At 40.6% G+C, this 25,636-nt stretch overlaps 1 protein-coding gene across 2 annotated transcripts in view; it reads left to right on the forward strand.

Annotated features, from left to right (window-relative positions):
* The window catches only part of angpt2b (angiopoietin 2b), a 255,197-nt gene that overhangs the window by 141,345 nt on the left and 88,216 nt on the right, over positions 1 to 25,636 (forward strand). For both annotated transcript variants that reach the window (XM_060847374.1, XM_060847373.1), the window contains exons 6-7: positions 10,425 to 10,526; positions 24,392 to 24,558. In XM_060847374.1, the coding sequence (XP_060703357.1) occupies positions 10,425 to 10,526; positions 24,392 to 24,558 (269 nt within the window). The remainder of the gene's footprint in view (positions 1 to 10,424; positions 10,527 to 24,391; positions 24,559 to 25,636) is intronic.

Below are 25,636 nucleotides of genomic sequence, written 5' to 3' on the forward strand. Positions count from 1 at the left end.
GCCAGACAATACCCATTACCAGTAAGAGACTCTCTAACACCGCCCCTTGACAGTAAATGATATTACCTTCACTGAATACACTACTCCCCACATCCTTGGGGTTACCATTGACAAGAACCTCAACTGGACTCACCTAAACACAGTGGCTACGAGAGCAGGTCAGAGACTAGGAATACTGTGGTGAATAACTCACCTCCTGACACCCCAAAAGCCGATCCATCGTCTACGAGGCACAAGTCAGGGGTGTGATGAGATACTCCCCACTTGCCTGGATGGGTGCAGCTCCAACAACACTTAAGAAGCTTGACACCATCCGGGACAAAGCAACCCACTTGATTACCACCACATCTACGAACATTCAATCCCTCCACCACAGGCACTTAGTAGCTGCAGTGTGTACTATCTACAAGATGCACTGCAAAAATTCACTAGAGATCCTTAGACAGCACCTTCCAAACCCATGACCACTTCCACCTAGAAGGATAAGGGCAGCAAGTACTAGCGAACAGCACCACCTGCAAGTTCCCCTCCAAGCCACTCACCACCCAGACTTGGAAATATACCTCCGTTCCTTCACAGTCGTTGGGTCAAAATCTGGAATTCCCTCCCTACCAGCATTGTGGGTCAATCCACAGCACATGGACTGCAGCGATTCAAGAAGGCAGCTCCCCACCACCTTCACAATGGCAATTAGGGATGGGCTATCAATGCTGACCAGCCAGCCAGCAGTGCACAATTCACACCAATGAATAAAAAAAGACAGCATCCATGGAGAGAGAGTAAGCCAGAATTTTGAGTCTTGATGACACTTCATCAGAGCTGAAGTGAAGTTTGGAGGAGACAGCATTTCTGCTGTAGTTGGGGTGGGGCAATTCTTCCGCTGCCTTCGCCTCCGTGATATTGAACAATTCTTCCGCCGCCTTCGCCTCCGTGCCTACTTTCACAACCAAGACTCCCACCCACCCTCTGATGACCCCTTCTCCCGCCTCCAACGCACCCCATCCACCTGGACACCGCGTGCTGGCCTCTTACCCGCCCTCGATCTATTTATAGCCAACTGCCGCCGCGACATTAACCGACTCAACCTGTCCACCCCTCTCACCCACTCCAACCTCTCACCCTCAGAACGTGCAGCCCTCCACTCCCTCCGCTCCAATCCCAACCTCACCATCAAACCGGCAGACAAGGGAGGCGCGGTAGTAGTTTGGCGCACCGACCTTTATACCGCTGAGGCCAAACGCCAGCTCGCGGACGCTTCCTCTTATCGCCCCCCTGACCACGACCCCACCTCCCACCACCAAACCATCATCTCCCAGACCATCCATAACCTCAACACCTCAGGGGATCTCCCATCCACCGCCTCCAACCTCATAGTCCCACAACCCCGTACCGCCCGTTTCTACCTCCTGCCCAAAATCCACAAACCTGACTGCCCCGGCCGACCCATTGTCTCAGCCTGCTCCTGCCCCACCGAACTCATCTCCCAATACCTCGACACGGTCCTGTCCCCTTTAGTCCAAGAACTCCCCACCTACGTTCGGGACACCACCCACACCCTCCACCACCTCCAGGATTTTCGCTTCCCCGGTCCCCAATGCCTTATTTTCACGATGGACATCCAGTCCCCATCACGAAGGACTCAAAGCCCTCCGCTTCTTCCTTTCCCGCCGCACCAACCAGTACCCTTCCACTGACACCCTCCTTCGACTGACTGAAGTGGTCCTCACCCTGAATAACTTCTCTTTTCAATCCTCCCACTTCCTCCAAACTAAAGGAGTTGCCATGGGCACCCGCATGGGCCCCAGCTATGCCTGTCTCTTCGTAGGATATGTGGAACAGTCCATCTTCCGCAACTACACTGGCACCACACCCCACCTTTTCCTCTGCTACATCGATGACTGTATCGGCGCTGCCTCGTGCTCCCACGAGGAGGTTGAACAGTTCATCAACTTTACCAACACCTTCCATCCCGACCTCAAATTCACCTGGACTGTCTCAGACTCCTCCCTCCCCTTCCTAGACCTTTCCATTTCTATCTCGGGCGACCGACTCAACACAGACATCTACTATAAACCGACTGACTCCCACAGCTACCTGGACTACACCTCCTCCCACCCTGCCCCCTGTAAAAACTCCATCCCATATTCCCAATTCCTTCGTCTCCGCTGCATCTGCTCCCAGGCGGACCAGTTCCAACACCGCACAGCCCAGATGGCCTCCTTCTTCAAGGACCGCAGATTCCCCCCAGACGTGATCGACGATGCCCTCCACCGCATCTCCTCCACTTCCCGTTCCTCCGCCCTTGAGCCCTGCTCCTCCAACCGCCATCAGGACAGAACCCCACTGGTTCTCACCTACCACCCCACCAACCTCCATATACAACGTATCATCCGCCGTCATTTTCGCCACCTCCAAACGGACCCCCCCACCAGGGATATATTTCCCTCCCCTCCCCTATCAGCGTTCTGCAAAGACCACTCCCTTCGTGACTCCCTCGTCAGGTCCACACACCCCACCAACCCAACCTCCACCCCCGGCACCTTCCCCTGCAACCGCAGGAAATGTAAAACTTGCGCCCACACCTCCTCCCTCACTTCCCTCCAAGGCCCCAAGGGATCCTTCCATATCCGCCACAAGTTCACCTGCACCTCCACACACATCATCTATTGCATCCGCTGCACCCGATGTGGCCTCCTCTATATTGGGGAGACAGGCCGCTTACTTGCGGAACGCTTCAGAGAACACCTCTGGGACGCCCGGACCAACCAACCCAACCACCCCGTGGCTCAACACTTTAACTCTCCCTCCCACTTCACTGAGGACATGCAGGTCCTTGGACTCCTCCACCGGCAGAACATAACAACACGACGGCTGGAGGAGGAGCGCCTCATCTTCTGCCTGGGAACCCTCCAACCACAAGGAATGAACTCAGATTTCTCCAGTTTCCTCATTTCCCCTCCCCCCACCTTGTCTCAGTCGGTTCCCTCAACTCAGCACCACCCTCCTAACCTGCAATCTTCTTCCTGGCCTCTCCGCCCCCACCCCACTCCAGCCTATCACCCTCACCTTGACCTCCTTCCACCCATCACATCTCCATCGCCCCTCCCCCAAGTCCCTCCTCCCTACCTTTTATCTTAGCCTGCTTGGCACACTCACCTCATTCCTGATGAAGGGCTTATAGCCGAAACGTCGAATTTCCTATTCCTTGGATGCTGCCTGACCTGCTGTGCTTTAACCAGCAACACATTTTCAGCGGTGGGGCAATCTGAGGGTAGTCGGTGCAGCCTGCTGGTGGATAAAAGATATTGATAGTTCAGATTAAATAATCAGAATATGAGAATAGCAGGACAATGCTTTTCAGTACAGACTCTAGCATCTGCAGTAAATTGTTCCACAATATATCTGATACAAGGTTACCAAAATTGAATAGCACAGGTTTTGACATTTTGGCTTTTCCAGTATTTCACCACTTCAACTGATGTTGAAAGCTTGTGATGTCAAGCCTGTTGGCTTGTAACTTGGCGTTGTGTGACTTCTGACTTTGTCCATCCCAGTCCAACACTGGTACCTCCACATCATGTTCTCCAACAGTGAACATCAAAGTGTGAAGAAGTGAGATAAAGCTTGTAGTCACATTATTGAAACACCCTGACTGCAGCTTATGAAGCATTTAGAATGTTGTTTTCCCACTGGAAAGCATTTGAAATTACTCAGGAGTGTTTTTGAATATATTTTGGTGCATTTTCCGGATAATGTTGCCCCATTGTCACAAGGAAGGAAGAGGATACAGAGATCTGCTCACACAGAGAAAGTGGAGATGGGAGCTACATTGACAGTGTCTTTGACAGCTGCATTGGTAGCACCATGGGGAAATGGAACACGGGGGAAAGTTTTGCACCACTCCCTTTGCCAGCTTGGAGTTACATTCCTAGAGTGATAGGAAGCTGATTGGCAAGTTAATGAATGGCCTCAGCACCCATATATCCAAGCTGATCAGCTCTCCTGTATTCTGTCCCAACAATGCCATCATCTGACTCCTCTGTCACAGAACACATCAGTCATTTCATCCCCTGATGATGTGGCAAATGAATCGTCCTTGCCTCCTGACCTGGCTGGATCCCATTCATACTCAGGAAACTCAATGAATTCTGATCCTAAGTCTACACTAATCTCTGAGTTAGGAGTACAGCTGACACCTAAGCTGATGGGATCAGTATCCCATAAGCAATTTCTTCATCAATGCTGTTGCTCTTCCTCTGAAGGATGTTGTGGGAACTCGTAGCAATTCTTTGATGCCTGAAAGCAAGAAATCTGAGGTAGCATCTGATGATTTGGACAATGTCAGTGGGGTGTAAAACAGGGGATCCACAGTTACACTGCAAACTGCAACCCATGTATCTAAAAATCAGGATGATTAGATTTCACACTCATGGAATTTAATACAATTTTAGTGAAGGGTGAATGATACAGTCCAAATTCAGGATGTTGTGTAACACACAGTGCTGCTCACATACATTTGCTGCTTTTGTCCCCCAACAAAGTCTGCATGGCATCATCTCAGTGAGGGCTGCTTACTGCACTCAATAAAAAATAAAGCCTTTCAGACCCTTTCCAACCTTCCTGACACAATACAGCAACATTGAGCTTCCTAAATCTTCAGAGCCACTTTTCATTGAGAAAAGTAAATAATATTTCTTCACATTCCTAACTGGTGCTTTATTGGTGGTGGATAGGTTTTGAGGAGTCAGGAGGTGAATTCCCCACCACAGAATTCTCAGTCTTTGACTTGTTGTAGCTACCGTGTGGTTAGAGTTTGGTTTCTGGTCAATAATAGCCATCAGGTAGGGGATCAGTAGGGGATCAGCAGTAGTAATGCTATTGAATCTCAAGAGTAAATGGTTAGATTCTCTCTGAGGATATGGCTAATACCTGACATTTATGATACATGAATGTTACTTGCCACTTATCAGTTGAAGCCAAGTATTGCCCATGTCTTGCTGAATAGGGAAACTAACTGCATCAGTATGGGTGGACTCGTAAACTGTGCTGGACATTGTGTTATCTTCTCAAGGAGACTTCCTCAGTATCGGAAGGTACTTCCCTCCATTTGTGTGTTTGGTCCTGCTGATGTGACAGATGTAATTGTAATTTTATGCTGGAACGAGAGTTGGGAAACTATCAACGCTGATATTTCTCACAATTTTTCAATAATTTTGCAACATCTAATCCAGAATGGGTGGGCGTGGGATTAAGATGTGGATGTAGTTTCCTACTGAAATCTGCTGACAATTTAATGCCAGGCTGTTGACTACATTATCACCAGCTAACTCCAACATTGATTAAAATTGCAGACAGGAGACACTGAATAGAGACCAGCAGCAGGGAACCACTGCTAAATACTTCCATTTGAGAGGGTTAAGGTCTATATTGTCTTTCCTCACCTGGTAACACCATGTCCAGAATCACAGAACTTGTAAGGAGCAGAAGTAGGCCATTAAGACCATCATGCCTGTAGTGGAGCATAAGTCAATGTAGGCTGGTACTTAAACTAATGATCTTCAGTCTGTATGGTTTCAAGTTGTACCTGAAAGCACTTTTTCCCTATTTGAACTAATTTTAAGGAATAGAAGAATAGTAGGACAAAGGAATGAAGCAGAGATACAAGTTATTTATTAATTAACCTGCATTTTCAGTCCTTTTTCTCTCATAATGTTGTGAATAATGCGCCTGTGTGTTACATCAAAATGATTTTGATCATCATTGACCAAAGCAGCATTAGACATCTAAAAACTGCACAGTTGTGAAATGTGGTTCTGGATAAAGATGGAGTGGGTCAGCTGGAGAGAACATAAAAGCAGTGAAGCACTTCTCATGATGATGACATAGGAAGGGTCATTAGTCAATGTCATCAAACAAAGGCAAGAAGCCACATTCTAAGGCATGAAAACTTGCTGAAGTAGATGATTGAATGAAGATTAGAGAAATGCAGACCAAAAGGAGAAAGGAGAACAGTGTTGTTAGAAAACTTGGATTGAAAATAGAAAGCTCCTATGAGGAACTGAAGAAGAAACAGAAAACCATGAGGTATGGAGCATGGACTTGCTTTTTGTCAGATCACCAGTACCACTAAGCTGTGGTGAGATGTGCAAAGTTGAAGCAAATCTTAATTGAAGACATGTGAGATATTTATGTAGCAATGCATATCCAGTTCAGTCAGACAAAGAAAATTAAATTGGGTTTCACAATTACTGTAGTCATAAAAACAGGATCATGCTGGATGTGAAATAACTTACAACTGGTACAAGAATGCTTCCCATGACTTCTAACTTGACAGCTTATTAAGTAATTATAGGTAACAAAGTGAACATTCCCATGAGGTAACTGTAGGTAAAAGATAAAAGGAATTCAAATGAGAAAAGAAAGAACATTTAGTTTCTAAGTACATTAACGAATAAGCACTGATTACCAATCTTAAGAACATCCATTGACGATAAACAAATTAACTTTCAAGCAATGAATTAAATTGAACAGCTGTAAAAATAATTTCTAAAGCTTCACTCCACAGTTTTCTGATTAATGGTGGGGCAGCACAAGAAAGCAGTAACTCTTTTAATTCATCTTGAACTTTTTCACTGCCTAACAACAGATTCATGAGTGAGCATTAATGCTGTTTCTATTGCAACTTTGTCACCTCCATTGGCTGATGAAAGGGACATGAGAAAGCATTAAGACAATTTACAACACATTTCACAATCCTCCCCAGACTAATTACAGGAGCACTAAAAGCATATTCTGTTGTATATAACAACATGACAATGCATCAACATTGCTGCATCACAGTTGAGTAAGTGGGCAAATGCATGGCAAATGATGTATCATGTGAAAAATGGATGAACAGAAAGGCAGATTATTATCCGAATTGTGATATATTGAGAAAGGGCGTAGTCAAATGACAATTGGGTAACCTTATACAGCAGCTGCTGGTAGTAAGTGAAGAAGTGAAACAGGCAGTGAAGGAGGCAAATAACGTGTTGGCCTTCTTGGAGATACAATCTGTAGAAAAGCAGAGATGCCTTGTTGCACTTGTATAGGGCCTTGATGAGACCACATTTGAAATATTGCTGTTTTGGTCTCCTTATCTGAGGAAGGATGTTTTGACTACGAAGGGTCAGGAACAATGGTTTATCAGATTGATTCCTTAGAAAGGCAAGACTGAGGTCTGAAGAGAGACTGGGTTGGTTAGGATTATATTTACTGGAATTTGGAAAAATGTGGAAGGATCTCATAGAAACCTATAAAATTCAAACAGGACTAGACATTCTTGATGAATGGCTTATGCCCGAAATGTCGACTCTCCTGCTCCATGGATGCTGCCTGACCTGCTGTGCTTTTCCAGTGCCACACTTTTTGACTCTGACCTCCAATGTCTGCAGTCCTCACTTTCTCCTTGACAGGGTAAAGTCAGGAGGATGTCCAGAACCATCAGTCATAGTCTAAGGATGCGGCACAGGCCATTTCACACTGAGATGTGGAGAAATGTCTTCACCCAGAGAATAGTGAGCTCGTGGAATTCTCTGCTACAGAGAGTGATTGAGGCCAAAACATTTCATGTTTTCAAGACAAAGTTCTCAGGGCTAAAGAGATCAAAGTTATGTGAAGAAAGTGGTAATCAGCCATTATCATATTGAATGGTAGAGCAAGGTTGAAGGGCCATTTACCTACTCCTGCTCCCATTTACTATTGTTTCTATGTTTATGCTTCTAGTACAACACTCCTTTCATTTGTACAGCACATTTTATGACAAACCAAAGTGCTTTATAGTTTATTAAATGTTTTGAGATGCATTCATTGTTCTATTTACTGAGGAAAAAAAAGTTTTGCAATTAACAGACAGCAAAGTACAGCAAACAGAAGTGTAACCGCATGTTAGGGGCAAGCTGTCAGAGCATTGGTGACTGCCATGAGGCAGTCCATGGGAAAAGGACAGGTAATGGATCTTGCTCACTGATCAGTTTTCCATTCTTGGGAAATTGAATCTTTGAAGGAGTGCTGCAAGAGCCATTCCCATGGCACTATAGTTGGCTCAGCTGTTCAGGTGGCAGGGAAGAAGTTTGTAAGTCTCGTACTGGTTGGGGATTTTCTTTAATTAGAGAAACAGACACACATCCCTGCAGCCATCAACATGACTCCAAGATGGTTCATTACCTCCGTAGTGCCTGAGTCAGGGCCATCACAGAATGGCTTCAGGGTATTCTTTTCAGGAAGATGAACAGTCAGAGGTCATGCTCTGCATTGGGACTAATGGCATAAATAGGAAGGAGTATGTGGTGCAACAATCAGAATTTAGGGAGCTCAGTAAAATAATTAGTAGGCAGTAACTTCAAAGTTCCAGGATCCTCCAAGTTCCATGTGCACGTGAGTGGAGGAATAGAAAGAATCAGCAGTTGAATGCAGGGTCAGAAAAATGGTGCTTGAGAGAGGGCTTTAGACTCCTAAGGCATTGGGACTGGCTCCGTGGTAGATAGTTTTCAGAAAGACAGATCTGGGTGTTAAATATTCCTGGTTACAAGGTGTTCAGAAAAGATTGCAAAGAAATAAAAAGAAGGAAGGTGGCATTTTAGCTTAAGGAGATCATTACAGTACTGGGAAAAGAGGATTTTTGGAGGCTTCCAAGAAAGAATTGAAGCAGCTAAAGCTAAGGAATAGTAGTAATGGTGCAATTATATTGCTCTATATAATGTAAAGTCCACTGGCTAATGGGAAGGATCTAGAGTAACAAATCTGCAAGGAAGTTACTTAAAGATGGGAGGAACATACAGCAGTTATAATGGACGACTTTAATTTCACATTTTGATTGGGATAGTGATAGTGTAAGGACTAGCAAAGGTCCTCACTTGTGCTTAAGAGAATTTCCTATGCATATTGTGTCCAGTGCAAAAGGAATGAAGACATTGCTGAACATCTTTCTTTGCGATGAGATGAGCCAAGTAGATTAATTGAATATCGAGCAACATTTAGGGGATAGTGCTCATCTGATGCTACTGCTGGACAAGTTAGATCCCAGAATGAAATCTAGCTTGACAGATTTTTTTAACATGGTGATTTTTTGCTGAAAAAGTTTGCAATGCTACAGATTTGGTTTTATTGGTAAAACAGAAGGTCTGGTACAAAAAGAATGAAGATAAAATCAAACATATCAAGCTATTCATATGTAAATCAATTTGAAACATTTCAAAACACGGCTGAACAAAATCCCACTTATTCCTACACCATCACTTTGCAGTACTCAAATGCCAGAAAGAGTTCTCTTCTCTGTTATGTCTATGAGTTTGACATAACAATTTCTTTAATTTCCTTGTCCTGAATATTTGATAGTTTTTTCCTTGATTACTCATATAGCTGAGCTTAAACTTTCTTAGCTTTGAATAACTCCTTCAGAGCTCTAACCAAACACTTCTGGTCTATACTTTTCAAAATAGCATCTTACACTGAGGTAACATATTTCCTAGCAGTTCTGAACTAAAACTTCCTTCTGCAAGACAAACTGTTTATACATCTAATCTCAACCATGCCTCCCGTGAACTGCCATGAAAGGGTTATCCAATCTATGGGTTTGTCTCCAAAGCAACAATAAAAATCTTGTTTCTTCAAAACTAAAAGCATGCTAAAGTTTTTCAATATTTACTCATTTCAATCAAAAAATTTTCACAATCCATACAAATTCCCATTATCATCCAGGAGTTGCTCTTTCACACATACTGGTTGGAAAATCATGGCTCCAGAAACACTGACAAGTTAATTATTAAACCTCTCTTACGTAGACCTAAAATCTACATTCCACTAGTTCTAACTCTGAATGGATGGTAGGAGGAAATGCCATTGGTCAAACCAGAGTAGAAATAATCAAATTGCAGAGACTGGATGTCAGTGGGACAAGAATGAGCTGGATACCTGGAACCAAAGGTTGGGGGTAGTTTATCAGTGTCTGAATGATTGGCTATTTTCACTGCAGAAGGCCTGCCCTTAGGTAGATCACTATTACATTGCAATAACTTCATCATGCCCTGTCATAAAGTGAAAAACAATGAAGTTAATCACTCATTGTAATTTTTGAAATAAAATCATTTTTATTTCTCAATAATTTTCATGTCATAATTTATTGTTTGAGAACAAATGATGCCAGATAATGTTATCAAGTAATATATTGAATTTGACCAATCATTGGCTGAAGGCCATATCAGAATTGATGAAAATGCATTAAAATGAGGTTGAAAATTTTTAAAAAAAGCAATCTGCATTAATTACATGTGGAAACCAATAGAATGAAGGATGTGCTGTCGAAGCAATTAAAAATGACTCAGAAGCTCCTTTTAAAATGCCAGCAGAAATTATTTGCATGACTACCTCCTATTTCTTCTTTGTAGGTGTTCTGTGATATGGAGATCAATGGAGGAGGATGGACAATCTTCCAGCATCGTGAAAATGGGAACATAGACTTTCACCGTGACTGGAGAGAATATAAACTGGTAAGAAGCATTTCACTTTTGACTTAAAAAATAACTTTCTGAATTTGAAAGCAGCAATATCAAAATCAAATGCTTTTCTCTCAATATTGCCATGAGAAAGTAATCTACATTTATTTGCATCAAAAGAAAATGCCCTAAGGCCAAGTATGGGATCCAGTCTAGAATCATAGAGGCATAGAGATGTACAGCACGGAAACAGACCCTTTGGTCTAACTCATTCATGCTAACCAGATATAATAAAACCAGGCACACCAGGTATTAATCTCCATTGTGAGTTTCCATTACACCCAGTTGCAGACTTTGTGCAAGGGACATACAAATCATCTTTCCTGATGAAGGGCTCTGGCCCGAAACGTCGATTCCTGATGAAGGGCTCTGGCCCGAAACATCGAATTTCCTGTTCCTTGGATGCTGCCTAACCTGCTGTGCTTTAACCAGCAACACATTTTCAGCTCTGATCTCCAGCACCTGCAGACCTCACTTTTTACACATACAAATCAGAAGCAGGAATAGACCTCTCATCCTGCTCAAACCTTCAATCCAATAATGTTCAATCTGATTGTAACCTTGAATACACATTCCTGTCTGCTGCCGATCAGCTTTCAATCCTTTGCCTAACAAGAATCTACCCACTTCTCCCTTAAAAATTTCCAAGAACTCTGCCTTAGTTGGCTTTTGCAGGCAGAGTTCCAATGACTCATGACCCTTAGAAATAACAAAATTGATTAACCCCTGGCATAAGTGTATGCACCAAAACTTAAACAGTGAACCTTAGTCTTAGATTCACCCATTAGAGGAAATATCTTCTTGACCTATGACTCTTCTACAAAACGATTTTCTATAGCAATTTTCAATAGCATGATTTTCCGTAGTGCGAGGTTGCAGAGGAACACAACTGTAGCGTTATAGCAGAGTGATCTGTAACAACCTTCTAGTCAATTTTGACAACTTTCATTAGAACTGTGAAATATATAAATGGACAATGTCAGAAAGGAACAAGATTAAGATTAGATTCTTTACAGTGTGGAAACAGGCCCTTCAGCCCAACAAGTCCATACTGACCCTCCAAACAGTAACCCACCCAGACCCATTTCCATCTGACTAATGCACCTAAATTGGCAATTTAGAATGGCCAATTCACTGAACCTGCACATCTTTGTATGGTGGGAGGAAACCAGAGCACCCAGAGGAAACCCGCACAGACACAGAGAGAACTTGCAAACTTCACCCAGACAGTCGCCTGAGGCAGGAATCAAAGCTGGGTCCCTGGCGTTGTGAGGCTGCAGTGCTTACCACTGAGCCACCATGCCATGGAGACAATTGAAGGAGAAATGCACTTATGAATAAGGAAAGCAATGGAAAAATTTACTTGCTTTTTCATCCGGTTCACTTTACGCTGCTCTTTTTTCAATGGTTTTATTTAGATTTTTTTCCCAATTGTGATGCAGGGTGCACACCTAAAATGTAAACTTGTCTGTTCTCATTATAGATCCTGACAGACTGTGCAACATCTTTGGGGTATCCAGGTGTCATGGCTAGTATTTATTCCAAATTGAAACAAGTTCAGAATTTAAAAAAATTTTTTTAAAAATAATTTCTCCCATTGGCCAGGCAGATATGGAGAGAAATTGAATGTTATCAGCATATTAGCCGCTTGGTGTTTGTCAAACATACAATGCTTCAGAAATAACTTATGAGCTGTCAAGTATCTTGGACCGATGGAAGGCAGCCTAGAACTTATAAAGCAAATCGCCAGTCAGTCTGAGGTAAATTCCAAGGGTGGGTTTGGCTTCACTCAGTTCTTTTGTTCTCTTGAATTGAGATTGTGTGTTTTATATTTGGTATTAATCTATCACCCCCTTTGTAGGAATGTGTTGAGGATTTGTGAAAGACCTCCAAGGAAGACAAAAAACTTGCTGGGAATTGGAGGTGGAAGATGGGGGTTGGGATGGTTGTGGAGTGGTTCATGATTTCCCATTTTAGGCAGAATCTGTATAGCATATTCTCTTACTAGTAAATGAGCCACAGTTGCATTCCCCGCATATTTGTGGTTGAGTTTGATATTCACATGTATTCTGGTAGACATTGTAGTTATTTTTGGTTACATCCCAGAGAGAGAAGAATTTATTCCCACCCTGTAAAAAATGTGAAAAATAGCATAAGAGAAATGTTTTCATTAATTTCAATTGATATATTTTGCTCTCTCTCTCAATGTCAGAGACAAGCAATGATATCAATAGGCACACACCAATTCCATACCCAGTTTACATAATTGAGAATTATCTATGTGTTAATGACCAATTACTTTCAAAGGTTTTTCTATGGTGGCAATACATTCTTGTCAGGAAAATATCTAATGTTAGTTCTAAATAAAAAGATACTAGTTTAGATTGTGGAGGTTGATTATATAGAAAGATTCAAGGCTTCTTTCTCTGGTCGTCCACAGCTGTCTTACCTTGAATAACCACAATGAAGCACAAAATATACCATTCAAACTTATCTTCTTGCCCAGACTCCACTTGATTTGGAAAGGTGGCACATTACCTGGTTTTTTTTGTTCTAGTCTATATCAATTTGGAAGGATTTTGGATTAGTGGTGCTGGAAGAGCACAACAGTTCAGGCAGCATCCGAGGAGCAGAAAAATTGACGTTTCGGGCAAAAGCCCTTCATCAGGAATAAAGGAAGATTATTCCTGATGAAGGGCTTTTGCCCGAAATGGCGATTTTACTGCTCCTCAGATGCTGCCTGAACTGCTGTGCTCTTCCAGCACCACTAATCCAAAATCTGGTTTCCAGCCTCTGCAGTCATTGTTTTTCCCTAGCCAATTTAGAAGGATGCCATTTCCCTTCTGTGGACATCCTACTCAACTGTTTAAAAGAACTAGTTAACATATGGACACTGAGAAGAATAGTGACGATTAGTGAGATGCTTCTGTCGAACTACCCCATCCAATATTATATATTTCCTTAGAGTAGGTAAATGGAGCAAGGTAAATGCCAAACATCAGCATCTATTTTCACAAGATTACCTTTCAATCAAATATAATATACTCATGACTGTGTTGCTTATGTTATCAGTTTTGGACGTCGGGAAATTTCCTGTCAGAGGTGTTGGATATGAATTCAAAACAACTTTGAAAACATTGTTCACTCACTGAATGTGATGAAATTTGACATCATAATCTTACTGAAAATTATTTCAAGAAAAGTTTTATATTTCAAAAGTTAAAACCATTCACTATCACGCGTTTGGCAAAGGAAAGATAAAGATTAGTGCAGGGGTGAATAAGAGTGAGGAATTTAAAATATTAATATCAACTGAGAAACTCAAGGGACTAAACACCAGTAAAATCTTCATGATCTGATGGCCTACATCCTAATGTTTGAAAGAGATTGCTGCAGAACAGTGGATGCAGTACTGTTTTTCAAAATTCCTTTGATCTTGGAACAGTCACAACGAATTGCAAATCAATACACAACACACTGCCATTGAAGAAATGATGGTGCAAGTAATGAGGAACAACAGGTCAGTTAATTTAACATCAGTCTTTCAGAAATTAGCAATCTATGATTAAGAATTAATGCGATTATATAATTACATTTAAATATAAAAGCATAGTGTGGTCAGAAATAAAGGAATGATTTTGCAAAAGGGAACAAATATTAGAACTTTTTAAAAACATGTAACTAATAGGATAGATACAAATTTAACATATTTGGATTGTGTAAAGGAATTTGATCAGGTGTCTTATAAATGTTAACAGACAAGATCAGGGCTCATGGAGTTGACGTAATAAGCATGGGACGGCACAGTGACTCAGCAGTTAGCACTGTGCCTCACAGCACTACGGTTCCAGGTTCAATTCCAGCCTCGGGTGACTGCCTGCGTGGAGTTTGCACATTCTCCCTGTACCTGTGTGGGTTTGCTCTGGTTTCCTCCCACAGTCCAAAGATGTGCAGGGCAGGTGAATTGACAATGCTAAATTGCCTATCGTATTAGGTGCATTAGTTTGATGGAAATGGGGCTGGGTGGATTACTTTACAGAGGGTCGGTGTGGACTGGTTGGGCCAAAGGGCCTGTTTCCACACTATAGGGAATCTAATCTAAATAGATTAGTGTTGTTACAACTAGATGAGGAGTTCAAATCAGCTCCCTGTTTTTAATCTTCTCAGCTGGAAGCAACAAAGTTTTAAAATTCATTTAGAATGCAATTATATCTCATATCAGTTTTCCAGATCAAGAGAGAGGTCCAGTTGCAACATTTAATTGAGCGGTAGAACATGAATTACATTCCTTTGTAACTCTGTGGAAAATATAAAACACAGCACATCCCCAAGTCTGCATGGGTTTCTGGAAGGTGCTTCAATTTCCTGCCAAAGTTCAAAGATATGCATGTAGGTGGATTGCCCATGCTAAACTGCCCCATTGTGTAGGTTATGTGTAGGGATGTGTTAGTTAGGTGTGTTAGCCGTGGGAAATATCGGGTTACAGGGATAGGGGAGAGGGATGGGTCTGAGTGGGCTACACTTTGGAGGATCAGTGTGAACATGTTGAGCCAAATGGCCTATTTTCACACTGTAAGGATTCTAAGGATTCTATCAAGCAAACAGATGCACAAAAAGATATCAAGTATAAAAAGGCTGACTGTTGAATACCAAGTGGAAGAGCAAGACTAAGCATATTAAAAAAACCTTCGAGTCCTTAAGGTGTAAGGTCATTCCTGAGATCATGGTTGTTTTCTTGATTACTTGTTTCTTCAACAACAGTGAATCTTATAGATTTCTTTGAGTTTTTGATGAACAGTATTTCTCTAATTTATTTTTCACCATGTGTTGTCTCTAAGAGACTAAGAGGAAAAGGTTAAAAAATCACACAACACCAGGTTATAGTCCAACAGGTTTAATTGGAAGCATACTAGCTTTTGGAGCGATGCTATAACCTGGTGTTATGTGATTTTTACCTTTGTACACCCCAGTCCAACACCAGCATCTCCAAATCAAGAGAGGAAAAGGGACTGTGGGAGAGTATTTAAAAAAAATTATTTATTCATGGGATGAGAGTTTTGCTGGCTAGGTAGCATTTAATACCCATCCCTAAATGCCCAGAGGGCAGTTAAGAGTCAACCACATTATTGTGGGACTGAAGTCACATGTATGCCAGACCAGGTAAAGATGGTAGTTTCCCTCCTAAAAGACATTTGTGAACCAGATGGGTTTTTCCCAACAATCAACAATAGAGTCATGGTCAACATTAGATTCTTAATTCCAGATGTTTATTGAATTCAAGTTCCACCATCTGTCATGGCAGGATTCAAAGTCAGCTTCAGGTCCCCAGAATATTATCTGGATCTCTGGATTAAACAGTCCAGCAATAACTCGGCCATTGCCTCCCAATCTGCTGTTGCAAATCTATTTTCTTTCCCTGTGGTGCCCAAAAGCCATTTACATGAGGTACATTTCACTTGTGTATTCTCATGTTTGACCTTTATGTTTTTGTTTCAAGCAAGATAATCACGAGTCAAGTTTTAGCCTAATACATTTGAAATTTCAGAAGTTTTGTATCAACCAATAAGCAGGAGATATTGATCTAAACCATTTCTTTAACAATGTCAATTTTGGCTTGATTTGATTGTGATTTGTTGATCATTTAATGAGCTTAGCTGAACCTGGTCAGACAATCACTCCTACCATCTTAATTCAGAGTTTGCTCTTTTTAATGGAAATCCAATAAAGATTGCAAATATTAAAATCAGTTGGTGGAAGTTGAAAATTAATATTCTATTGTGACCATAATCATCAGAGATTGGATAGTGGATTAGTTAATGGACTGAAAGCAGTGAGGAATGACATATGGGCATTTGGAAATTGGAATGTTGTGACCAATGGAGTGATCGCAAATGCAAAAGTGGAATATGTTTGAAAGGCATGAAACTTGCAAATCTTGATGTTATAAGAGACTTGTGTGTGCTCATACAAGGTAAGCAAGAAAGTAGCAGGCAGGCACAGCTCGAAATTAAGAGAGCAAATGATTTGTCAGACAAAGTTCATTAGTCTGGTCCTTGGGACAAAAGGGTCATCCTATTTTGAATGGCTGAATAAATCTAGCCTATATTTTAAGAAATGTAACCATATTAGAACCTTCTTGGAAGATAATGTACAGGCTAGACAAGAGAGATTCTCAAGCCAGGAGAATTAAAAACCAGAGGGTAAGGGGCTATCATTAGGACTGAGATATGGTAAAATTGCTTCACACAAAGGACTGTGAATCTTTGGGATTCTCTGGACTACAGGTTTGTGGATCTGCCATTGTGCCTTCATTCAAAATATTTCAGGTTATGGTAGACAGAATTGTGGCCTCTCAGAGAATCAAGAAATATTTGGAATGGATTGGAAATGGAGTTGATGCCCAAAATTTGGCATGCTCACATTGAACTCTGAAGTGTGCTCAGCTCAGCAAGCCACATTGTCATCACCTGTTCTTACCTTTTATGTTGTTAGGTTTCTTTTTATGGAAAAAAACCTCTGTATGATTTGTGAACATTTTAAGATGTGTACTAAAGCTCACTGCTTAATGACACTGATGGTTCACATTGTGAAGGTTTGAATTACTTTTCAATGGGGCATGGGCATTGCTGACAAAGCTAGCCCTTGTTGCCCACTATTAATTCTCCTTGAACTGATTGGTTCACAGGGCCTTTTCAAAGGGCAGTTAGGAATCAAGCACATTCCTGCAGGCCTGAAGGCATACGTAGACAAGACTAGGTGGGCAATGTCAATGTTCTTCCTTTCTTGACCTAAGTTACATGAAAGAACATGATGGATTTTAGCAATAATTTTATGGACAAAATAGTTTCATGGTCATCCATACATTTTACATTAAAGTAATAAAATCTGAAATAAATACCATTAGCCACCCTAGTAGATGTTAGCCTATGTTCCCAGAATGTTAATCTTGGCTCCTAAGCTGCTACTTCAGTGACAGTAATGTACACCAGACTGGAAGCAAAGAAAGAAAAGAATTAATCTACTTAAGAGAATAAATAACAGCCTTCTATTTAACTGAATAAGGCATGAAAGTAAAAACAATTAAAGGTCTGCATTTGAATTCATCAAGAGCTCATAGATTAGTCTTCAATGTCACAATAGGAGTAGGCCATTTAGTTCCCTGAACTTGTCCTGCCATTGAATTCTCCAGGGATTTTAGATTAGATTATTTACAGTGTGGAAACAGGCCCTTCGGGCCAACAAGTCTACACCGACCTGCCGAAGCACAACCCACCCATACCCCTATATTTACCCCTTACCTAACACTACGGGCAATTTAGCACGGCCAATCCACCTGACCCGCACATCTTTGGACTGTGGGAGGAAACCCACGCATACACGGGGAGAACGTGCAAACTCCACACAGTCAGTCGCCTGAGTCGGGGATTGAACTCGGGTCTCAGGCACTGTGAGGCAGCAGTGCTAACCACTGTGCCACCGTGCCGCCCATAACAGTGTAGTGCTAATAATAGGATTTCAGGCTGTTAAGATAATGTTCTGGAGACAAGGGTTTAAGTCCCACTTTTGAAACAGACAGAATTTAACTTCAGTTGATAAAACCTGGAATTAAAGTTAGTTTATGAAATATTGACCATGAAACTGTGATCAATTGTTGTAATGACTCATCTGGTTCACTTGTGTCCTTTCAGGGAGGAAATCTGCCATTCTTACTTTACTCCAGACTCACAGCAATGTAGTTAACTCAAACTGTCCTCTGAAGTAGCTGAGTAAACTGCATATGCTCAAGTAGAGATAGTCCTGTTAGCAATACCCACATTATGAAATAATACTTTAAAAACATGGCTGAAAGACCTTAGCTCCATTGCTCTATACCTATTTTACCCTTGCCTAAACAAAGTCCCCTCTTCTCACTCTTGAATGTCTCATTGGACCCAATATCCAGAGCCAGTGTCACATGTCATATTTCAATACATTTTAGTATGAAAATATTGTTTTCCAGATATGCTACTGGACATTATAGTTCAAATTTTATTGTTACTCCTGGCTTCACTGTGGAATTAAATATGGGGCACTAAAAGTTCACTTTGTTAAGCCATAAATCAAATTGCAACTTCTATCATCTTATAGAGTAGGTAGAAAGAAACTGTTTCTTCTCATGGATGAATCAAGAACAAGGGAATATAAGCATCCATATTTTACCTGTAAGTGATAAACAAGCAGTGTTCACCATTCATAAGGCATTTAGTTACTCGAACACTTATCATGGATTTTCACATCGCAAGTTGTGGTAATAAAAAGAGAGATGCACAGCCGTGCTCTCAATAGGGAATCTAGGACTTGTGCATTGAGTTTAATGTCTTCTCCCTCAATCAATTTGGTACTAGCATGGTATTTAATTGCTTGGGAGGCTCATGACCCTGCTGCTCTAATTAATGCCAAAGGTTCATCCCCCCTGTCACTGTTGTACAACAGAGCAATCTTATTGGGTGTGACCTATGTCACTGAGGCCATTATACAATGGAATGGTTTAAGTTATGTGTGTGAGTTGCAATGAATACTGCAGATTTTCTTGAAAAGAGAAACACAGGATTCACAGATGGCTCTCTAGCTAGCATGCAGGATCTTCTTCATCTAAATTAAACTCTGTTCAGTGTGTACAGGCTAAGTAATGTTGTTCCTTTCCAATCAATCAGATTTAACAATCCTTATTGATGCACACAGGCTAAAATCAAGACAAAATCTTAAGAACTTAGTGGGAAGTTGGGGAAGTGATATGCCGAGCTCCTTGCTGTGATATTTGTATCATCAATAGTCACAGGTGAGGTGCCAGAAGACTGAAGGTTGGCTATTTAAGAAAGATGGCTAAGAAAAGCCAGGGATCTATAGACTGGTGAGCCTGACTTCAGTGGTGGGCAAGTTGTTGCAGGGAATCCAAAGTGACAGTATTTACATGTATTTGGACAGGCAAGGACTAATTAGGGATAGTCAACATGGCTCACTAACTTGTCTGAGTTTTTTGAAGAAGTAATAAAGTGAATTGGTGAGGGCAGAGCAGTGGATGCTATTTAGACTTCAGTAAGGCATTCAACAAGGTTCCTAATAATAGACTAAGTGGCAAGGTTAGATCTCTGAAATACCGGAAGAACCTATTTGGATACAGCAGTGATTCAAAGATAGAAGATAAAGGATAGTGGAGGATGGTTGCTTTTCAGACCTGAGATCTGTGACCAGTGATATGCCACAAGGATCAATGCTGGGGCCACTGCTTTTCATCATTTATATAAATGATTTGGATGCAAACATAGGAGGTATGGTTAGTAAGTTTGCAGATGACACCAAAATTGGAGGTGTAGTGGACAGCCAACAAGGTTACCTAAGATTATAACAGGATCTTGATCAAATGGGCCAATAGGCTGAGAAGTGGCAGATGGAATTTAATTTAGATAAATGTCAGGTGCTGCATTTTGGAAAGGCAAATCAGAGCAGGACTTGCAGGACTCATACACTGAGTGGGAAGGTCCTGGGGAGTGTTGCTGAACAAAAGACTGTGGAGTGCAGCTTCATAGCTCCTTGAAAGTAGAATCATAGGTAGATAGGGATAGTGAAGGTGGTATTTGGTATTCTTGGCTTTATTGGTCAGTATATTGATGATAAGAGTTAGAAGATCATGTTGTGGCTTTACAGGACATTGGTTAGGCCACTTTTGAGCTACTACATGCAATTCTGGTCTCCCTGTAATAAGAAGGATGTTGTGAAACTTGAAATGGTTCAGAAAAGATTTACAAGGAGAGTCCAAAACTAGAGGCCATAGGTTTGGGGTGAGAGGGGAAAAATGTAAAAGGGATCTAAGGACTAACTTTTTCATGCAGAGAGTGATGCATGTACAGAATGAGCTGCCAGAGAGGTGGTGAGGGCTTGTACAATTACAACATTTAAAAGGCATCTGGATGGGTATATGAATAGGCAGAGGAATATGGACCAAATGCAGGCAAATGAGACTAGATTAATTTAGGATATTTGGTCGGCATGGACGAGTTGAACTGAAGAGTTTGATTTGGTGCGATTCATCTCTATGACTGTACAATTGAATATTTAAGATTTATTTTTTAGAATAGAATATTTAAATCAAGATAAGTCATGTAGAAAAACCAAAACATAGGAAAGATAATGATAAAAGGATTGAAAAATTCTTAGAGACAGCATAATTGTTTTTGAAGATAAAAACAGAAGTTGCTGGAAAAGCTCAGCATGTCTGGCAGCATCTATGCAGAGAAATCAAAGTTAACGTTTTCGATCCGCTGATCCTTTCTCAGAACTGGGGAAGGATCCATTCTGAGGAAAGTCACTGGACCCAAATCATTAACTTTGATTTCTCTGCATAGATGCTGCCAGACCTGCTGAGCTTTATCAGCAACTTTTGTTTTTGTTTCTGATTCAAAGAATCTGCAATTCTTTCAGTTTTTAACATTTATCTGAGATGTTGTTTCCCTTTTAAGATAATTTATTGTAATATAAACAAGCAATTCTGTTGTAAAGCTATAATTTCAAAACTAGCCAGCGCTAAATAAAGGTTGTCATCTTCACTGCGCTTCTAAACAGAGGTTAGGAAACTGGCAGAAGATGACAGAGGCAGGTACCTTTTGTTCAGGAATCAATGAAGACAAACATATATTGTTCATGAGCAACCCCAACAAATGATCTGGATGTAAACTTTTTTTTAGCTTCTTTCAAGTGTCAAAAAATGACACTATTTTGTATCAGGTAACCAACAGTTGCAAACTATTATCCTTTTGTCTGCCATTGTGATAAAACTGGTCGCATTTCCTGCAAATAAATTATTTGAACTTCAAAGAAGTAAAATCCTTAGAACCCAGGAACGACTATCTGTGTGTTTTTTTGTTTGTTTTCTATTTATCTTGCTTTAATGATTGAAGAAGGAATAAAAGCCCAAGAAAACATTATAGAGCAACATACATGCTTTGGGGGCTGACATTTGATCTTTATGTTTGTAACAAATCGGTTGTCATTTTTCACTATGCTTGATCTTCCTTCCACTGAAACTCATTGAACAATTATTCAAACCCTTTGTCAGAGATTCCCAGTCTTGTTGCTTTTAATTGAGTTGAAATGAAAATGTAGGCCTTGTTTTCGAAGTCATTGGAATATCAAAACTAGCACAATATATAATAGGCTGCGGATATACTATGAATCCATTTTGCACTAGCTTGATTGCAACCTCTCCTTTCTGGATTGTGTTAAATAATTTGGGCATTTTATGAAAATGGCTCAGTTTACATATAGTGCCACTTTTATATATTGGAATAAGATCTTTGGACATCTGGAAAGTCATAAATACTCTGGTCCCAGTGAGCTTACTTAAGAATTTACTACGAATGTCCATGACCTTCAGAGACAATAACCCAATGGAGTAGAAAATCATAAGGAAACTCAAAAGAACTCAAATATATTTGCTGCATTTCAATTGTGAGAATAAATGTGTTTTATTTAATGTGAGAAGAAGATTTGCATTCTTGAATATAGATGCAATTACATTAGAATGCCATTATTAATATATATTATAGTGTGAAAAGTTGTCCATAAGACCATAAGCCATTAGAGCAGAAATTAGGCCATTCAGTCCATCCAATCTGCTCCGCCATTCAATCATTACTGATAAGTTTCTCAACCCCATTCTCCTTAATCCCCTTGATAATCAAGAACATGTCTATCTCCGTCTTAAATATACTCAATGACCTAGCCTCCACAGCCTTCTGTGGCAATGAATTCCATATTTTCACAACTCTCAGGCTGAAGAAATTTCTTCTTATCTCCGTTCTAAAAGATCTTCCCTTTATTTGAGTTGTCCAACCAGCTATGAAAATAATTAACTGCTGTTAATTATTGGTTTTATTTTATGGATATAATCGCAATTGCTTGAACTTGGAAAGCTCAATACGTTTATTAATACTCAGTTAATAATATAATAATTCATCGCCAGTGTAATTGTCATTGTGTCTTATGTTTTGAAGCAAAGAAGGTCCAACAATGTTCCAAGGCTTTATACTCTTTAAATGGAATCACTTTGATTGGATTCAGTTTGTGTGTGCATGCCATTATGATACTAACACTGAAAAACATTTTATTCTCTCTTAACTTATAGTTTCCAATCTGCTGAAATTATAAGTGGTTGGTGCAATTATCAGCACACTCTTTATTCACTGAGTTTTGAATCACCCAAATTGATTGGCTAAAAAGTCTTTCTTTTCCAATATCTGTGGGGGTCCAAAACAAAAATAACATGCTTAAGCAATCGTGGTTTGATTCCTTGTGGATATAGATCAAAGTACAATCCTGCACATAGTTTGGAACCATTAGAAACAAATTGAAGAATCTGGTTCAGCTGGTATAAAAATAACACAAACTTTACTTCGAAGACATGACTTTTTCAGTAGTGTTTAAATGTACTTACTCATAAGCCTAACACGATCTTCTAGTTAATAAGCCCATGATAATGTGTAACGGCATACCGTTATTTTAGTCTGTGAGCTATACTATCTACTTTGTCCAGTTTCTGACAATACAATGGTTGGGTGAGTTACTATTCAACATTTTTCTGATCACTCGGTTTTCTTTTCATTGTAGATTGCCTTCATGATAACATGCTTCCTCGATCCTGCTGAAGCATTTTTCCAAAACTGTGATTTTTATTTTAGTACAGTGAACTTACTCATGTCAGTTAATGTTGTGTTATTTTCTTCCAAATTTTATTTAAACTCTACTGTTCATTTTTCTTTAATCCACAGTTTCAGCAGAATGCCCCATTGCAATAAGAACCCTACTTAGAGTCATAGAGATCTACAGCATGGAAACAGACCTTTGGTCCAACCCGTCCATGCCGAGTAGATATCCCAACCCAATCTATTCCCATCTGCTAGCACCTGGCCCATATCTCTCCAAACCCTTCCTATTCATATACCTCAAATGCCTCTTAAATGTTGCAATTGTACCAGTCTCCACCACTTCCTCTGGCAACTCATTCCATACATGTACCAACCTCAGCGTGAAAAAGGTGCCCATTAGGTCTGTTTTATATCTTTCCTCTCTCACCCTAAATCTATGCCCTCTAGTTCTTGACTCCCCCACTCCAGGGAAAATACTTTGTCTATTTATCCTATCCATGCACCTCATGATTTTGTAAACCTCTATAAGGTCACCCCTCAGCCTCTGACACTCCAGGGAAAATAGCCCCAACCTGTTCAGTCTCCCCCCACAGCTCAAATCCTCCGACACTGGCAACATTCTTATAAATCTTTTCTGAATCCTTTCAAGTTTCACAACATCTTTCCAATAGGAAGGAGACCAGAATTGCATGTAATATTCCAACAGTGGCCTAACCGATGTCCTGTACAGCTGCAACATGACCTCCCAACTCCTGTACTCAATGCTCTGACCAATAAATGAAGGCATACCAAATGCCTTCTTCACTATCCTATCTACGTGCGACTCCACTTTTAAGGAGCTATGAACCCGTACTCCAAGGTCTCTTAGTTCAGCAACACTCCCTAGGACCTTACCATTAAGTGTATAAGTCCTTTTACCAAACAAATTGAAGAAAGCTTTGTGTACGCTTTTATTTGATGCGAAACATTGACACAGCTGTCAAGTTTCTTTGCAGCCATATGAATTTATTGCCCTTATGATAACAAAGCCACTTCATCTTCAGAATTCACAAGCAAATGTATGAAATGTATACACAGTTTTGAAAGACATCAACACTTAGTCTTATTCCATTTGGATCAGGGTCTTTTGTTCTGGTGTGGATGCTACTTTATGGATACTAACCATAATTGTCTTATCAGGGCTTTGGAGACCCCTCGGGAGAATATTGGCTTGGAAATGAATTTGTTCACCTTCTAACCAGCCAGTCTCCTCATGTTCTCCGCATTCAGCTGAAGGACTGGAATGGAAATGAAGCATTTGCAACCTTTGACAATTTCTTTCTGGAAAGTGAGGAGCAGAAGTATCAGTAAGTTTCCTTTGAGTGTTTTCACTTGTTTTAAAGCATGTTAAGTCAGAGTTGCTGATTCTTGGGTCGAAACAACATTTTCTCAGAGGTATGAATCATGTCTGAGATTGCTGATTATTGGTTGCTGAATAAACAGTTTACCCTGCCTTGCCAATCCCACACCATTTTCATGTTACCACTTTGTAGTTTGACCAGCTTTTGGGTGCAGAACGCACATTTACCTCTCTCAAGTGACGCTGAAGGACGGCAATATATTTCCATAACAGGATGGTGAATGGCTTGGAGGGGTAGCGTTCCCATTATCAGCTGCCCATTCTACACGAACGTGGTTATGAGTTTAGAAGGTGCTGACTGAGGATCTTTGGTGAATTTCTGCCGTGCATCTTGTCAATAGTATACACTGTTGCTACTGAGAGTCAGGGGATTGGTTTAATTCAGTTGGCTAGATGATTGTCTTGCAAAGCAGTGTAATGCCAACAGTGTGGATTCACTTCCCATCAGTTGCTGAGATTTCCATGAAGCTTCTCCTTCTCAAACTCTGCCCTCACCTGAGGTATAGTAGCCCTCAGGTTAAAACACACCTCTTTAATGAGAGAGGAGTCCTATTGTATCGTAAGACTATGGCGACATGACAACAACTGAGCATCAGTGGTGGAAGGATATGGATATTTGTGGAATTTCAAATAATACTTTAAGAGGTAGTTTTTTTCTGCCAAGTTACTTTGTGACAAATTGTCTAAAATTCAAAAACTGTTTTATTCATAAAATGCAAATGAAGTGTATGATCCAAAATTAACTTCACTCATTTTGATATTTTAATGTCTACTTTAACACTTTATGAATCTGCTTCAAACAAGACTTTATCTTCTGTTCTAACATCTCCTTGCATTCGTTCAAGATCTCATTTTTTACTGATTAAGCTCATGTGAAGCTTTTTGCAAAAGCATTGGTTAAGTATGAATTCTTCTTTATGTCATAACATGAAAGTGATATGATTGGATAGGTATTCAGGTCAGATGATTGGAAAGAATATAAAGAATGGCAGAGAATGATGAAAAGATCGGTCAGACAAAAAAGG

Source organism: Hemiscyllium ocellatum, chromosome 30 (genome assembly GCF_020745735.1).
Source record: "Hemiscyllium ocellatum isolate sHemOce1 chromosome 30, sHemOce1.pat.X.cur, whole genome shotgun sequence".
In the NCBI taxonomy this organism is placed as follows: Eukaryota; Metazoa; Chordata; class Chondrichthyes; order Orectolobiformes; family Hemiscylliidae; genus Hemiscyllium; species Hemiscyllium ocellatum.